The sequence below is a fragment of the Sturnus vulgaris genome, chromosome 2 (genome assembly GCF_052056855.1).
Source record: "Sturnus vulgaris isolate bStuVul1 chromosome 2, bStuVul1.hap1, whole genome shotgun sequence".
Lineage (NCBI taxonomy): Eukaryota > Metazoa > Chordata > Aves > Passeriformes > Sturnidae > Sturnus > Sturnus vulgaris.
Genome location: NC_142244.1, coordinates 23,197,399 through 23,216,381, shown reverse-complemented (window position 1 = coordinate 23,216,381; position 18,983 = coordinate 23,197,399). Strand labels below are relative to the sequence as shown.

Below are 18,983 nucleotides of genomic sequence, written 5' to 3'. Positions count from 1 at the left end.
AAGTGTAGAATTCCATGTGCTAAGTAGGTACTTAAGAGAGAAATAACTGAAAATATCACTTACCGAGAAGATTTAAGACCCCCCTTTTTTTTTTTGATGAAGACATGCGGAAGAATTTTCTTGGAGGTTGTGACAAAGATATGATAAAGAAGTAGCAGAAGTAAAAATAGTAAGAGAAACATGAAGAATAAGTTTCTCTCTAGTTTCCCAAGATTAAGATTTCCTTTTTGATATTAAACTCAGCATTGAATAATCTCCTCTGCTTTTACTCTCTCTGAACTCTGCTGCAGGGTTTATCTTCACTCATCAGCCTCCTGAGGAGAGCCAATGAACGGAAGGTAGAATTGCTCAGCCTGTTTCCTCAGTGTTTGCCTGGGTTCTCAGCACAGGAAGCTCTGAAAAGTGCTCTGAAAAGTCAGAACCTCTCCAGCTTTGAGGAGCCAGTCAATCAGGAGCATGCACAGTTAAAGGAGAGGCATGGGAAAGAGGGAGAGGAAACACCCACACTGGCCGCTGAAGATGTACTGGCAGGCAAGAAATGCTCCCCATGGCCACAGTTAAGCTGGTGGAGGGATGGATGGAGCGATGGAGCTGCCCATGAAAGCAGGAAACAACATGAAGATTGCTGGGAAGACTGTGTATATTTTTATGCTGCTCTCCATCACCATGGTCATGACATTAACGGGTGAGTCTAACTGGGGCAAATTGGCCATTGGGAAGTAAGAATGGGAAATTTGCACAGCTCCTTTCTTTCTATAAATACTATAAATAATTCTGTGGCTGTTATTAAGTGCTAACAAATGGAGCACAATTAAGATATTAACTCCTGCTCCTCTTTTCTTAGTGGTCATAAGATTGCCAGATATTTTCCCTGTGACTTCCATGTAGGCAACTATGTAGTGACCCTTAGCTGGGAACGTACAATTCGTCACAAATAGCCTTTTTACTGAGACCTCCAAATCCACATCATCTGAGAAACTGAGCATTTTGACACACTAAAAATATGCCTGGGAAAGTGTTTGGGAACTTGAAGCTTTTAGACATGTAGTTTCAGCTGAAGAGAGGCTGCAGGCCCTTCAAAATAGGGTTGGGATCTCTTGTCTCTTTTGGAGGAGAAGTGGAAGGTCTCTGATGTGCTGATCGAGGAGACCATTTTCTGGAATTCTGGAAATTCATTCTAAGGGGCATGGCCAGTATCAAGATGGGAAAGGCTTTTGTACCAAGGGTAATGGCAGTCCAAATTTTCTTCCTTTTAGTGTAGTTGACTTTGTTTTAATGCAGTTTAGCTACAGCAGTTAATGCTTCCCACATACTGCTCATTTGCATTTTTAGAGCTTGTGCTCTTCCAGACACCATACAGCAATCCAGGGATTTGATAATGGAACTAAGGATTTGAAGAGCAGTTCCAGAAATTTTAACTGTTTCTGTGTAGGAGGAGGAAGGCAGATAGGTCCATGAGATCCAAATCTCTGAATCTCTGAATAATATGTAACATGCATGTATTCATTCCTATTATGGGCTGATAGAACTAAACTGTGTGGACATGAGTTACTTCATTCCACTTGGTCAGAAAATAAAAATATCTCCTTTGTGATATTTTAAAGTAAAACAGATGTAGTCATTGTTGGCAGTGATGGAACACCCATCAATAATGTGTTTGATGTGATAATGAGGGATTCTAAATAGTTACCTCAGTGCTACCCACTGGAAAAAAAATTAAATACTCATGAACATTATTGAACTTTGGATCACTAACCTCACAACGGGCACACTGGTGGTAAAAGATCTGTTCCTATTCTCCAGGTAAAGAACTGTCTCAAAAGAATACTGAGGAATCTGCTCACATTCACATAGATCGATTATGATAGCATCAGAGACAGTCTATATTTTTGAAGACAGTTGCTCAAAAAGTAAGGGAGTGTGGATACACCACAGAATGTTGAAGAGAACAGAGAGAAAAAGGGGAATCCTAGTGGCAAAAATTATTTTTTAAAAACCACTTTTCTGGAAATATTAAAAAAAAATTCCAGTGCCGAAAGGTGGGGAGTTTTCACCCTAAGGTATTTGGATTTTAACTTATTGGTGTCTTTGTTAACCAATTATATTGCCCTTCAAAGAATGTAGAAAAAGATGTTCCATTAAAATCTAATTCCACGCCTGAAACCTCCTCCCCCAGTCTGCTCCCAATAAAAAGCAGCCCACATTTGATGAGAATTTTAGCTCCCAAAAAAAAGCAGCCTACATTTTAGCTAGCACTGCTCCTAAACTTGTTTCCTTAGAGTATTAGGGTGGCTCTTCTGAGCAAGATCTAGTGGCAAGGGTTTTTTTTCTTCAGATATCACAGGCTAAATGTGTCAAGATGATCCAATGTGCATATTCTGTCCAGATAATTTTAGTTCAGTGTTTCATGAAGCTCAGAAGGAACTATGTCCCCTTTCTGAAGACTAGAGTAAGCTACTCTGAAAGAAATAAAGTCATGGAAAATTTGTTGTATGTAACCAGACTTTATCTCCATTAACATTTTCCTTAACATTTCCTTAACATTTCCTTAGCTTGTTGTTTAGTGTGACTGCGTTGGTTTTTACCACAGCAGATGGGGCAGCTCAAAAAAAAGGTTGAGGTTTCTTCCTACTTGTCATAGCTAGATCTGCCCTGTTAGAGTTGGATTATAACCTACTGAAGCTGCATACATAACTTCTTTGAATGCTACTGCTTTCATTTAGTTTCTTTCCTTAATAAAACCAGTACATTCTTTTTCACCAGTGTAGTAGTGTTTTATTGCCTTTTGGCTCTCTCCTAGTATGTTTCATTGCATTTGTCTCTGTTGCCTTCTATTCTAGTTTATGGTGGAATCTTGCTCCAGATACAAAAAATCATAGCCTAAAAAAACCTATTATGGTAAACTTATATTTTTCTCTGTTTCACTATTTGCTGCTCTTTCGGGGTTATGTGCTGGAATCACTTCCTTTACCCTAAAAACATCTGAATCCAAGCAGCCTGTTTTTCTCATCCAAATTATTTAAAAAGAATTTTGTACCATTAAATAAAGCAAAAGCTTTCTTAGAACACATCTAAATTGCTACAGCACAATCTCCCAAGCACATCTTTATCATACCAACATTTTACTTTGCTGTGGTCCACATGCAGAGTGTGTTCGTGTCTGAATTGGTCTGATTTCAAAACCGTGGAAAGAAGGAAGTTCTGTCTGCCAAACTGACCACATACTTCATGGCTTACAAAGCAAGAAGAATTTCTTTAACTTATTTTGTAGTTAGACGTGCAATCATTCATAAGAAAAAAAAGTGTAGAGGATTTTCTTATGCTGCCTTATCCTGGTGTTGAATAAGACAATGCTGGGATAAGAACTGCAATGCTAAAGGTAAGCACTAAACAAGGTATGACTGAGATTTAAACCATATAAAAGTGGGTCGAAAGTATATTTTCACAGCAGTTCTTTATCTGCTCTCTGCAAAGTATGAAAAAGAAGGTACACAACCTAGACCTTGCAGACAATGATCTATTTTTGTTTAGAATAGTAGGAAAATGCCGCTTAAGCATAAGTGAAGACTACTTGTTTTATTTTTCTTCTGACGTGGCCAAGAGTAAAAGGCCAAATTCAGCACATATAAAAAAATATAAAACGATCTGTATCTGTTTCTATACCGAGAACTGGAAGCACTTTGTTACATGTGGTGTCACAGTGCTACTCTGAAAGCAATACTACCCAAGGCACTTTGACATCTAGTACAAATCCCTTTTACCCTCATCCAGTCCAGCTCATAGTCTGCAAGAAGGAAGATTTACTTACTTTGCACAGTTCAGAAGTAGCAAAGTTCAACATTTACAGCCAGACTGGTATATTGTGTGACAGCTTATTATGTTCAGTGATGATTTATTATCAGCTGAGGATTTGGCCAACAGAGTTTGTTACCTAAACTGCGTGACTCTGATACATCATTTAAACACCAACCAATTTCTTCATCTGAGGAGTGTAGCCATCCTTTTTTTCTACACAGTCATATTATATTGAGACATAATGTATTTATGAGGATAAATCCCTGAATCACTGGATCGAATTGCAGGCATTGTATTAGAAAAAATTTTTCATAAACCATTTGAGCATCAAAACAAGGACCCATTTTACTGAAAAGCTGGTTTTAATACTGATTAAGGCATGGTTCTTTATTCTACTTTCACATCAAAATTTGTTGTACTGCCTGTTTTTATTATTATGACATTTTCCGCTGCTGAATTTCAGCACACATCTAACATTCTACTCATCAAGGTCAACTGGTTCTTCTCGTGTGACATATCAATTCTTGACACTAGTTCTTCTTGCTTTCAACAAATTTCCTCACACACTCCTGATACAGCCAATGCCATTAGTAAAAAAGCTGAATGGAATTACGGCAAAAATCATCTGCTGAGAAATGTTACCAGCAAGCTACTTTCAACCTGGCACCTCCATTTAACTGCCTGTTCTTTCTCTCCTTAACCTAATTCTTTATCCATCATGTAGTTGTCCCTTTATTCTTTCAGATTAGCTTTTTTCAAGAGGACACTGAATCAAACTGATCTCTACCTAAGTGAGCTTTAACATCTTTTCATTGCCTTCAAAATCAGCTGTATTGAAAGACTGCTTGAAAAGATACTGGAGAAAGCTTAAGAGAATTGAAAGATCATAGAAAAATTACACACTAGGAGCTGGCAACTGCAAAGGTGTGTTCCACCTTCAATGGCAAGACTGAAACCTTGAGATCACTATTGACTGCTCTCAGTGTCCTCAGCCCTCTGCAACATATAAAGTCATGTTGAATCTTAAAAAATCCAGCCATGCTATGAGCATTTCATATTGTAAAACCAAGGACAAAGTGCATGAGGTTACTACATCAGCTTGCATGACATAGCAAGGAAGAGTGACAGTACTGATGGCAAGAAAAGTACTGCAAGTGGCATGGCAGTGGTAACAGAAAAGAAATACGTTAAAAGGAGAACAAAGTAAAAATTTGAGTATGAGGAAGAAAGGAATTTCTGAAGATAAGGAGAAAGCCTAACTAGAATGAAATGAGAATAGGACATCTTTTCAAGGAGTAATGATAAGTATGGATAAAACAGTGTGTGTGTAACTAGCAGTAAAGCTATAAGTCTTTTAATGTGTCCTTTTAAAGATACATCTGTGCTGAAAAAGCTGTGATCTAGGTTTCAAGAAACAGAGTCATATGAGCTTAGGTCAGTTATTTGATGCACTTCTATAATGAAAATTAAAGTACTACTACTATCTAACTACTTACTTCTCACCCAAAACACAGTGGTGGTTTTTAGTCTACACTCCATCCTGTGCTGTTGTGACCATATTTTCAAAAACGTCACAAAGCTACAGTATAGAATAATCTGTCAGTACATTAGCAATTCCTACCCTAGTACAAAGCACTTTATCTTTCGTTTCATTCCAGACAAGCCTGCTGGGCGTCACAGGAACTCTGTGGCAGTAGAAGGGGAAAACAGATGCAGAACATAGACTTGTATCTGAACTCTTCCAAGCGTCCGGTGCTGCCTTTTTGATGAGGACTTGCTGTGACTCATATACTGCATTCATTCCAAGATACAGTTAGTCATTGGCTGTGGTATGACCATTGGTTCAGTTCATTGTATCTCTCAGTTTAATAGCCGCAGGGAGTGTAGGGGGAAGATGCATCAAAATGCTCTGGTAAATTGTTACTGTAAGAAATAAAAAATCAATAGAATGTCCGAAGAATATGTCTGAGAAAGTAAAGCGATCTCTTTATAGTGCAAAAGACTTTTTAAAAGTTAAATTTTGTAAAAGACTGTCATGGAAATTGAGGCAATAAAAAGTTCTACTGTGGTGTAAAACTTGCTATGAAGACTAGCAGGGGCTGGAAATCTTTTGTGTTTGAAAGCAACCAAAAGCACTTTCAGCCTGTGTAGCTGTCTCTGATTTTGCAGTGATTCCCCTCAAAAGTTTAGTGGCTTCACAATCACGTTTCTGTTTTTAAAACCTTTCTTCTTTTAGTGTGAGAAAGTCTCTGAGAAACAGGAGGGAAAATGAAATAAGTGATACTGAAAAGAAGCTGCTGCAACTAGTTATTCATGAGACCTGTCAAACACGCTGCATAAACCACATTGAAAAAAACAGAGCAAAATCTTTCCCCCAGTCTTTTCAAATAACAGTAATCTTACCATGACAACAATAATCAGCACATTTTTGAAACACAAATGCCAACTCCTCAACTGAGTTTGTTTTTTCCTGAGACAGGATATGTCCATTTTCAAATATAAAAGTGGGGTCTGTCAGTGCATTAGAATGTACACTCAATGCACTGCAATAGAACTTGAGAACCTTCTCAGATATGGCTTCAAGTCTTCTGCAACAGTCAAGGAGAGACAATGAGAGATGGCATAATTAGATGGATTTCAGAGGCTGGAGTCAAATTGGAGGACCTCAGTCTAAAGGCCTGCTACTGTCAGAGGAGTGTCCAAGGTGAAACCTGATCACAATGGATTTGCATTCACAACCAAAATACAATGGTTCAGTCTGGTGCTGTACAGAACTCCCAGAACTTGGCTCAGCTGTTTTCTACATAGTGTGACAGACAGCATGCACTCCTGGATTCCCGAGCTCTGTTCTTTCTGGCTAATAGAAAAAATGATTGCTGTTTTCCAGTTGTGAAGAACATGACTGAAAATGAAATGCTATTTACAATAAATACGTGACCCTTCATTTAATCTCTCTGGTATGCAATTAAATAGTTAATAGTGCTGACATTTAATTACCATCCTGTGTCAACACTGCACCAAGGTGATCTCCATAGCTCACACCTCTTCAGATCACTTCTTCTCTGCAGGCCAACAGAGGATGAGGCCTTTGCTGCACTAATTATCTCCTTTTTCAGCCACAGCAAGCTGTCAGTTCAGCTCAGCTGTAAGATGAGATTTCACCTTGGGAGATGCAGCTGTGCAACGTGCTGGTTTATTTCTGAGCCTTTGAATAGATAAATGCTGATATGGATGCCATGTATTTGCCTTAATGCACTAGCCATAAACCATTTGGTTATCATAGAGGAAACAGCAGCAAATGAGTTTTAGCCACTTTGCAGCATGGAAAGACCATTCCAGAAAACAGTGGTGTGGTGAGAGGTCTGAATGAGAACACTCGCAGCACTGAACCTTTTCTCTTTAACAGAATGGAATACTGTGCTGGTTTTTGGCAGGGATAGAGTTAATTTTCTTCATAGTGGTTACTCTGGAGCTGGATTTGTGCTGGAAACTGTGTTGGCATTACAGGGATGTTTAGAGCAGTGCTTACACAGAGCTTGCAAGGCTTTTCCTGGTTCTCACACCACCTGGAGTGGACTGTGGGTCCAAAAGAGCTTGGAGGGAATACAGCCTGCACAGCTGATCCCAACTGGCCATAGGGATATTCCAGACCATGTGGCATCATGCTCAGCACATAAAACTGGAGGAAGAACAAAGAAGGGATGCTTGGAGCTATGATGTTTGTCTTCCCAAGTCACCATTTATGCATGATTCAATCCTGCTTTCCTGGAAATGGCTGAACGCCTACCTGCCCTTGGGATATTTTGTTTTTCTTGTATGCATAACTTTTGCTTTACCTATTAACCTGAGTTTTCTCACCTTTCAGATTCTCTTCCCATCCCACTGTAGGGAGAGTCTGCAAGAGTAAACCAGCAGCTGTGTGGGGCTTTGTTCCAGCTGGGATTAAACTACAAGAAATACTTCTGTTTGTTTAGTTCCCCTGCAGAGTAAACATACACCCTCTAGGTTTAGTGAAATTCCCAGAGGAAAGGGGGAGATTGTGTCTTCCCTCAGAGCTGCTGAGTACATATCCAAGAGCACAGGCTGAGGCAGGCAGCATTAGGAGGAGAGAAAGCAGACCAGGAGACCTTGGCAAAGGGCTTGATTGTAGCAGATTCACAAGAAGTCAGAGAAGTGAGGGAAAAAGAGCTCAGATGTGATCTTGTAAAAAGTGCACTACCTAAAAAGTCAGCAAAATCTTGTGGAGTAGAAGAGAGGACTGAGGGAAAGAACCTCTTCTTTAGAGGTAGAGGGAGCAGAGGAGGTTTATTTTCATGTCTTTTTCTTTCATTAGTAAAGCCAGCAATTCTGTGTCCCCTGCAGAACTTCACTTTCTGGCATATTGATTTATGTTCTAATAAAATATACTTTTAGGTACTTAAATGGCTTTTGGTATGCTTATTAGAAGGAGAAGGCAGAATATGTCCAGCTTCAGTCCAACATGAAGTCTTAGCAACATCTTCAAACTGGAGGAAATGTTAAGGCTGACCAGGAAGAATAGGATAGGGATGAGGATAATTTCTATTTAAAGAACTGCCTTTGTGCTTGGGGATCCCGTAGCTATTACATATTGACTTCTGGGAACATACATTTTCGATTGCTGCTGAATAAAGCTAACTCTGTGGTAAAAACTAGCAAGTTTTGACATTTTCTGAGATGATATTTTAGCTTGAAATAGAAATTCATCAGAAACTTCTATGAAAATGGATGACATTATTCTTCATGGTTTGGAAGCTCCCCATCAAGTATTAACCAGGCCCAGCCCTATTTAGCTTGTGAGTCACTTCAAAGTCACTTCAGAAACACAAATTAACCAAACCCTTTAGGATTTTTGGCAGACACATTCTTTGTAAAAGAACTCAAAAGATCATGCTTCTAGCAGAATGCAAAAAAAAAAAAAAAAAAAGCAAATCAAGGAAGAAAATTCACAATTAATATTTACACTAATGCTGCTTACCTGCACTCTAGTAATAAAAGAGGGCAGTAAAGTGAAGACAGTTTAAACTTTTACAGTAGTAAGACCTCTTTGCAAAAGTAGGAATCAGTGTGGGTAGGATAAGCAAGATTTTTTACTAATTAATGTACAATCTGGGGAAAATTCTTGTCTTACCAAAAGTCTTCTGAATTAATAAGATACAGGGGATTTCATAAGCCTTCTACAAATTTTCTGTAAACCTGAAATTGTATTTAAACTTGATTCAGCAGATTTTAAGCGTTCTGATGTGGTTTCTCATTTGAAGTGAATGGTACCTGATTCATTCAGAGGAGAATATGACAGAAAGGCATAGCAAAAAACACCACTTTCACTGCCTCTTTCTTTACAGCCTTGAGGCATGAAAACCCATTATGTTGGGGAATTTCTACATTGCAACGAGCTGCTTAGGAGATGCTGAGTTGAAAGACAAGTAAAACAGTGCTGCTTTAATATGTAAATGAAAGTGTACGAAGTTGAATACGCACAACACTGTCATTCTTGCTCAACCTTTGCAAACATTATCTAAAAAAATTGTCCAGCTCCAACACACAGGTTGTTTGAGTGCTTAAGTTTGCTTAATCATTTTCAGATGAGGTCAGCCATACTCTGCATTACTCGGAGCTCTGAGGTTCTCAGCAATGTTAAACTAGGAGAGGAAACACTTTGTTGTCCCGTTCTCAGAGGCACTAATTGAACTCATCCAGAAACCATCACAAGACGAAAGGCTTCTTGCAGTTCCGCTCCTGGTAAAATCATCTGAGTTTAAAACACACACCTCACATTTTCTTGGAATGCCATTAAGGAGAAGAATATTTGTCATTTAAAAACACCTCCTGAGTAATAATGCATCACAGAACACTCTTAACAGCTGAAGTGTCTTCATCCAAAGGATACTTAATGCTCAAAATGAAAAGGCAAAAACATTTAAAGGAATATATAAGAAGTTAAAATGCAGTGAACTGTGTTCATTTTGCAAGTCAGAAATCATTTCCCATTAAAATAGTCAAATAAAACCAAAAGTAGTTGAGCTGGAATGGTTCATTCACCTAGATTTAAGAAGATAATGAGATTTCAGACAATATTATTAAGGTAAAACCAACTGTAGTTTTCTCAAAGAGGCTAATAGTAACGATTTTACTAATTACTGAAAGTTGATGCTCGTTAAGACCACTTCTTACAGCATTGTGAATGCTCAAGAACTGGGCTTCACAATGTGCTGGACAGCAGAAATAATATAATTCCAGATCTAGGCAAGGGGTAGAGAAACCTAACAAAGTCAGATCTTGCACTATGGAGGAAGACTGACAAGGGTTTGACTAATCATGCCAAAATTGAATCTTCTAATTCTTTGCATATTCCAGATGAACTTTCAATTTCTGCTTTAATGTATTTGTCTGTAAGGTTTGGGGAGGGGGTTAATATTTGTGGAATAACTTGTGAAAAACTTATTTGTCAATATGAATCAGATTGGTTAACTTTAGCTGTATGTCCAGATTAATGCAGATTTTGAAAGCAGTACTCTGATTTTCTCCTCACACACAGTTTTCAGACTGCCATTAAAAAATTAGTCAGCCACAGCAAAGAGCAACTCATGTTCCACCAGAGACACAGAGAACTGAGAGATCAGTGGTTTATTGTCCCAAGGTTTAATAGCCACCTACTAAAAGAGGAAATGAGTGAAGTTGTAAATAGAGGTTTGTTTGGACTACAGCTATGAGTATTATTCCTATAAACCCATTAATCGTGAAGTTTCATTCACATATATTGTGAAATCTAAGGATTGCTTGCTTTTAAGGCAACACCAATGCACATATAAGAAAACTCTGAGACATGAGGCAAAATCCTTTCCTCCTACACAGAGTTCCACCAGTGTTATGTGTGCCAGTGTAATGCCTGAGACACGTAGACAAGGCCTTTGTCCACAGTGTTGGATTTCATATGAATGCAGAAGTAAAAGTTGTTTACTTTGATGTCAGCTACAGTTACTGAGAAAAGTCACTACCACGTGGCCAGATACAATAGTCATATTTCTGTATTTTAAGCCCTTTGAGCAACCCACTGGAAGATTTGTGAATACAAGGACAGTCTTTGGGAGCGGAACTGCTAAAGACAATGGGCAGGAGTAGAGTCCTCCTCCACTATCCAGTCTTATATACTAAGATGATCCTCCGTGGGAAATTTGTATTGCAAGGGTCGGCTGTGATAATCCACTTTACGTTGGCTCCATAAACCACAGCTGTAATACGAGATGACAGACAATGTGCAGATAAGCACAGACATGGCCTCATGCTTGTTTGTAGCATTGCAGACGTTTTCCTGTGAAGTTCAGACCACAACTCCTGCCTGGGCTACTTCTCCCATTTTCTCTTTTTTTCTCCTCAGGGGACAACATAGAGATGACTGTAGGTAACAGCTCAGTTCTCACCTGCTTTATCAAAGGACAAATAAGTATGCTAACATGGACAATAACCCCCAAGGCTGGAGGCCCTTGTACCTTGGTATACAGGATTGATACAAACATGACACACAGAACAAACTGCAGTGACAACATAAACTGGACATTCAGAGCAGGTCTGGCTCCTGCCCTTGAGATAAAGCAAGTGGAAATAGCCCAGGAGGGAAATTACCTCTGCGAAGCAGCATCCACAGATGGGAATTTCCGCAGGATGTACAATCTGACTGTGCTGGGTAAGGAATGTGCAAAAGTGGAGCTCTTTTTTTATTTTTAACTAAAGAGGATATGGCTAGATTAGATATTAGGAAGATATTTGGTATTATGAAGGTAGTGGGGCACTCGAATAGATTATCCAGAGAAGCTGTAGACGTCCCAGTGTTAAAGGCCAGGTTGGGTGAGACTTGAAGCAACCCAGTCTTGTGGAAGGTGTCCCTTTGCATGGCAGGGTGGTTGAAATCAGAGGATCTTTAAAGTCCTTTCCAGCCTGTGATTCTATGATTCTTGCTGGCATAAACTCATGCATTTCATTGGGAGTATCTCTGTGTCTCCTTTCTTCTTGTTTCCCATAAGTCTTCTCCCTTCTGCTATTCAATTTTCCACTGTCTAGTTAGAGATGACAGGTGTGAAGCAATTTCCCATGTACACACAGAGGATGTAAATGGCTGTGATAAGGCTCACCAGTGTGGGAGAGAATTGTGCAAAAGGGAAAAAGAGACCTGTTCTTGGTCTCTTGTGCTTTGGGCCCACATTGCTGCAATAGGATGGGATGGGATGGGATGGGATGGGATGGGATGGGATGGGATGGGATGGGATGGGATGGGATGGGATGGGATGGGATGGGATGAGATAGCACCTCCAAATTGCTCTCCTTTTTTCACTGGGTTCATTTTGGGTGGAGAACAAGAACAGCCCAGCCCAGCTGTGCCAAACTAACTCTGTGCGTCTCCCCTTGCTGGTGCTTTGCAGCCCCCCCGAGGCTGAGCCTGTACTGTGATGAGCAGGGCAGCCCCGTGTGCGAGGCAGCGGCAGGGAAGCCGCCGGCTCAGCTCTCGTGGGTGCCAGACAGCAGCTCCAGTGCAGACAAGAAATGCCACGACAACGGGACAGTGACTGTTCTCAGCAAGTTCACAGCGTGTAGCAGCAATGTGACCAATGTGACGACCTGCATGGTGTCCCACCCAGCTGGGAACTGGAGCCAGTCCATAGCCTGCTGTCCCTCAGGTGAGCTTCTCTTTGTGTGTTCAGTGTTCAGAGCCCTATTTCAGCTTTGTCAGCTCTTGTTCCTTCTAGGAAGGGAAGTCTCTAAAAGATACAGAAAGCTTCAGTGAAGTCCCATAAAAACAAGAATATCATCCCAGACTGCCTTTGCCTAGGAACATCACCAGCTTGTTTGTGTTCTGGACACTATTTCCTAATGATTTCTTCCCTAAGAGGGATATATAGAAGTGTAGTAGTATTCTTTTGGTAGTGGAAATGCTTTTGGAAACAGAGAGAAAGCACTCATGATCTTTGTGTTCAAATAATCCCTTGGAATGAGAATATTAGGATTTTTTTTTTTTAATGCAAGTTTTAATGTCACGGTAAGAGAGACGGAGAGCCAAGTCTTGAGTAGCTAGCAGAAAAAGATAAATTCCTTCTTTCCAAGTTGTGAATGTCTGACACTGTACGACCCTTGGGTTCTGGTCCTTGGTTTTCTTGTTGCTTTTGAGAATACATACGACTACTGAGAAATGTTGAGTCCTTGAGAGGAGCTCAGGTGTGGCTTAGTGAAAATATATAATGAGTGACCCATGTGAGGTTTGTGGAATCTACTTTTGCCTCTGACACAGACTCCATTTGCGTTTCTCAGTGAAGTTTCATTACTAACTTTCCCCTCTGCTGAAGGACATTCTATTTGTTTTACAAGCATGACTAAAATGCATGTATGCTCTAAAGCAACTTTAATCTTCTACTGAAATAACATAGAAACTGAGAAGAAGATATAACTGAGACTATTTCTTTATGTTTAGAGAAAACCAGCGTTTTCCTGTATGCCAGCATTATTACTTGTGTTCTGATCATTATCATCTTGTTGCCTGCCATTTACTGTTTCAAGTTCCACAGTAATAGGTATGTATGTATGCTAAGGTGCTAAGGAAAAACAGTCTAGTGCTAGAAGAAATTTTAAAGTACTCTCTGTGTCTTGAAAGCATATGATTCTGTCAGTCTGTGCTGCTGAATAACCAAATTAACTTCATCAAATATTTCTGTACTGCAGACACTGTGTGCTGTGCATTGCACACATCCCTGGAGAATAATGCCCCTGAGTAAAATATAAATGGGAAGAAGTTGGCCAAGGACCCTGATTGCGTTGCCTCCTAAAGAACATTTCATTCTAATAGGAATTTGTAAGACTAAACCTTCTTCAGACACTGTGATAGTCTGCTATTATCTTTCTTGGTTGGATAAGGGCATTGTTCTGCTGCCTAATAAGTTCCACTAAATGCCAGAAGACTGAGAAATGCCAGTGTCCCATATGAACAGAAGGGACAGCAGATTGTACCTGTATTTATTAAAAAATTCCTTGGGTGAAGCTGGGTTCTAGTCCCTTTAGGACTTCCTATGAAGAAAAAAAGTAGTTCTGAGGAAAACCTACAGAAATACTTTGTGCAGCGGAAGGCTGAATTAGCACCTGTACTGAAATCTTCAGCTAGGTTCCTCATTTGCCTGTTCCAAACAGTTTTTCTCTCAGGCCTCTTTCCTCAGAGATGAAGAATTAATTCAATACAATTTCACTAAATGCAAAATGTATATCCTTCCAGGGGGCTTTGATTCTAGTCTGCTTCCATTTTATGTATAATGTCCCACAAACATAAGAAAAGACCTCTTAAGAAAGGTAGGGTGCTATAATTTCAGGATCAAAAGTCAAGGAGAGAGAGAGAGAGACATGAGAAGGTTTTACTCTTGAAGACAAGAAAAAGAAATGTTTCATAAGCTTTTGATCAAAGAAACCAAGCTGTGATTCAGCTAAACATGGTTTAATATCTGTTTTCTTTTTCACAGACCATGCCACAAAACCAAGCCTCCTGAAATTGCTCCTATACATTCCCAACAGGTAAGGAGAATGATGCAAATTAGACCATCACCAAATCATGGTGTTTCTGGTAGCCCTAGAAACATAATCAGTGAAGGGAAAACCTTAGATTTTTACTCTCAGCTTTCAGCAGGTACTACTGTGTCTGATACATTTATTCTTAGCTCTTTATAGGACAAAACGAAGCTTATCTTCACCATAACTTTGATTTGGAGTGAACACTAGGGGTGTGTTCTAACAGCAAACACTCAGCTGCTGCTATCCTTCAATTTTAACAAGGAGTGAGTCCCACCACATTTCCCTTATCATATCAGATACTCTGACCACAACTGCTCACCAAATAATAATCAGGAAGGGAGACAATAGCATGGGTTGGGAGATATTAAGAAAACGATTATTGAACAAAAAGATTATGCAACAAGATTAACAGACACCAAGAGAAAAAGAATATCCCTTTTGGTGTCCTGAATGATAATATGTGAGTTTTGAAGGCCACTCTTACCTCGTGTGGTCAATCCACAATCAGAGAAACAATCATACCCAAGACAATGGAGGGAGAGCTGAGCTGCAAACTGGAAGATAGTACTGGATTCCCTATGTTGTTAGAAGCTTCCTGTGTAGCTGAGCAATTCACTTGTAAGCTCTGTCTCTTTTCTCTGCTGCCAAATCCAAGTAACAGCATCTCTACGCAGACAAGATGTGTTACAAGTGAAATAATACCTCAGCTTCACCCTCCAAATCTTTGACAGAAACAGCAATCCATGTTCTTTGTAAGAAAAAGAAATAAAAGTTGTTTGGGTTTTTTTTAGTTGAAGAGGAGTAAATATGAGAGCACTATTTCCCAGTTATTTTCTTCAATCCAGATGAAAGATTTGCAGAGTCTTGCCAAGCTAAACTCCTCCTTGTATTCACAGTTTTTGGTTTTGTTTTTCTAGGATGACACAATGGAAGTGGAACCTTATACTACTTATGTACAGAAGGAAAATGTAATCTACAACTCAGTGTCTGATCTGACAGCAGGGCAGAATCTTCCACAAGACCTGTGCCCAGAAACATGAATGGTTTAACACCAGAAAAGGAAAGAGATACTTTATGGAAGACTGGTTATAGAAACAAACTTTTCAGAAGATTTCTTCAGATTTTGGGGCAGCATAGATGGCTAGGTCTGTTCAAACACCTCTACTTGCTGATGCGTCCATAGTTCTTTTTTCCCCTGTTTTGCTTTCTTCCTTGGGAAAATGTGTTGTTCCTTGGGAAGGAATAACTGACCACACACCATAGTTTTTCCTGGAAAAGAACCTGTAACCAGTCTTCCCTTTGCTATTCTTGCCTTGGAGATCCTAGTTTTGTCAATCACTTGTAGTTGTTACTTTCATGCACTTGACACTATGATGCACACATTTGGGAGAACAGAGGAGTGTTCCGTTTGAACTAAAACAAAACACTCTTCCACCAACAGCCACTTTTTTCTAATATAAATGTTAGTAACACATGACCTGGGTACTGATCATCACTGAATACCTCAAATAGCAGAAGATAATGGTAGGGAAGACTTAGTTCTGAAATAAGGGATAAATTTAGAAAGTCATCTACTAAGAAGAAGACTGCAATAGCATGACTAATTTACTTGTTAGGTTCATATTTAGTATTTCAAGATGCCATTATGGGACATCCAGAAGAATCTGGACAAGGTTGATAAATGGTCCAATGGGAATCTCATGAGATTTAACAAGACCAAGTGCAAGGTGCTGCACTCGGGTTGGGACAACCCCTGGTATCAACACAGGCTGGGGCATGAACAGATCAAGAGTAGCCCTGCTGAGAAGGACTTGGGGTGGATGAGAGGCTGGCCATGACCCAGAGAAGTTCATTTGCATCCCAGAAAACCAAACGTGTCCTGGGCTGCATACAACGCAGCATGGCCAGCAAGGGAAGGAGGGGATTCTGCTCCTCTGCTCTGCTCTGGTGAGACCCCACCTGCAGGGGCGCACCCAGCTCTGGGGTCCCCAGCACAAGCAGGACATTGAGCCATTGGAGTGAGTCCAGAGGAGGCCATCAAGATGATTAGAGAGACGGAACACCTCTCCTATGAGGAAAGGCTGAGATAGTTGGGATTGTTCAGCCTGGAAAAGAGAAGGCTTTGAGGTGACTTGTGGCCTTCCAGTACCTGAAGAGAACCTGCAAGAAAGATGGAGAGGGACTTTTACAAGTGCATGCAGTGACAAAGCAGAGGGGAATGGATTCACACCGAAAGAGAATAGGTTTAGATTAGATGTTAGGAGGAAATTATTTTCTTTGAGGGTGATGAGACACTGGCACAGGCTGCCCAGAGAAGCTGTCGATGCCCCACCCCTGGCAGTGTTCAAGAACAGGTTGGATGGAGCTCTGAGCAACCTGGTCTAGTGAAAGGTGACTCTGCCAGTGCCAGGGTGGCTGGACCTTCATGATCTTTAAGGTCTCTTCCAACCCAAACCACTCTATGATTTTGTGATTTCCACTAAATATGTTAATTCAGTGTTTCAGATCACTGGTATGATTATTTTTCTATAAGATTCTATGAAGATATGGCATTCCTCTCTTTCTTAAGAGTATAAGCATTAAGATACTGTAAAATACTTACGTTACTCAAAACCCATAGGCTACTTTTACCAAAAAAACTACTTCATAAAACAAAACAAGTACAAATATATCTTCTATAAATGTGCAATAATGTACAAAAAAGATAAAATGTTTGCTAATTGTAGTCATATTTATTTTAACTACTACAACTGAGTTTTTTTCTCATTTGTATGTCCAGATATTTTACTGATATTCTTTTCAATGTACTTGCAAATTCACTTTTTTTGTAACTAGTAATGTAATTTACTACTGTAAATTAGCTTATGTATCTTATTGTGTCTCATTTTGAGATGACTTATTCCCACCTTCACAAAATATGCCTTGAGAATAAGTAAAATAAATTGTCTTCTATATAGTAGCAGTTTCCAATTTTTTTGATTGATGCCTTTCTAGGTAAAGTATTAACTAACTTTACAATAAGAGTAAAAAAATATATTTGTAAACCTCTATTGACTACCTCTTATTTCAGTATTTTAAAAGACTGATTGGGTACTTGGTCTGATTGTAGCATCAGAAGAACTGGATTTTTCCTTTAGATTTAGAAATGTCTTTTGACACACATTGTTAGAGCTTTTTTTGGGCTAAGCTCCCAAGGACTATGACACAGTGCTTGAACAACAGACTTCTAAACTGATTGCAGTTCCTAAATGTATTACTCATGTAAACTGATACAGCTGGTTATTTACTCTCACTCTAGCAGCTATGAAACAGCCACTCTTGTCCAGATGCTCTCTGCATGCAAGTATTGCTTTTCTCCCTTTCTGCATGTCATTTTAGAGTGGAAGGGATCAAAGCTGAGTATCAAGCAGCTACAAACAACTTTTAAAGGAACTTCAGTTTCCAGCGACTGACCAAGGAAGAGAGTCAGTCAACATAGGAATAATCCTCTGAAATTCCTCACTTAAAATAGGTGTTATACTGACCAGTGATCTTTTTTCCTACTCAAAAATAGAGTGTCATCACTTCTTAAGGCTTTTTTTCTGTGGACTGGAAAGAGTTTTATGTTGTTCAGTGTTCATAAATGGGTTCCATCAGCTCTTGAAGGTGGACTGTTGCCAGTTTATAAGCAATATATATTATATTTACAGAAGTGTATCACCTGCTAATCTACTGTCTAGATGTTCGGTTTTATGATCCTTCACAGGCCTATTACACTGGACTAATTGGTTGATTTTTTTTTTTTGTCCTTTACTTTGTTCCACATTCAGACCTGCTATGGGCAGAAAAACAGAACTTTAGTTTGTGACTGTGGTAAATAATATTGAGAGTCTTATTCATACACACATGCACGGGTATACTCTTGCTCCCCAGCAGCACAGAATTCTAAAGCAAAGTCCCTTCGCGCCCTCCTCTTTCTCCCTTGGGTGCTTGCTGCTCCTCTCTGCACCGTGCTGCTGTTGTGGTGCAGACATCCTCCACACAGAAGTGCTGTGTTGGCTGTTTCTTAGCAGTCGGGCCAGCCCTCTAAACTCCCCAGCATGTTGCAAAGTCACAGGAAGAAAGTCAGCAGCTTTTCAGCTCATCCCGTACAGAAAGGTTTTGGCTTTAACCACATTTACCAATGCAGTATCTCGTGCCGCAACATTTAATTTTGGCAAATTTGCATCTTGCACTTTTACTGCTATATTTTATCTTCACACACATATTTCAGTCTCCTGACAGTTCATAACTGCCATTCCTGCTTTAAACAAGCAGTTAATGATCACAGTTATCTTATGACTGTAGAGAGTCCCAAGCTCACATGCACAGCATGTCAGCAGATTCTCTGCTGCTGTGCGTCCACCGAGTAGCTGCTCATCTATTCTTCAGGATGGCAATGGAGTACTAAAAAACGGATGCACCACAAATCCTGAGGCTGAACACTGCCTCTATACCTGCATCCATTTCTGGGCGTCTCTAACTGGAAATTGTTTCACAGGAACAAGGTCAAGCCCTTCATCACCTTGGCAACACCTAAGATTTGGTTACATTGCAAATACCAGCATTATAAGGGCATTATATCCACACTTACCTGCTTCAAAAAGCTT

General features: G+C 39.7%; 1 protein-coding gene across 1 annotated transcript; it reads left to right on the top strand.

The window, feature by feature from the left end:
* Positions 1-417: 417 nt before the first annotated feature.
* Positions 418-17,311, top strand: LOC106854605 (cell surface glycoprotein CD200 receptor 1-A-like). Its single transcript, XM_088158902.1, has 6 exons — positions 418-685; positions 11,192-11,497; positions 12,231-12,485; positions 13,274-13,373; positions 14,307-14,358; positions 15,273-17,311. The coding sequence occupies exons 1-6, from the start codon at positions 574-576 to the stop codon at positions 15,393-15,395; spliced, it is 948 nt and encodes a 315-aa protein (XP_088015028.1). The 5' UTR covers positions 418-573; the 3' UTR covers positions 15,396-17,311.
* Positions 17,312-18,983: the final 1,672 nt, after the last annotated feature.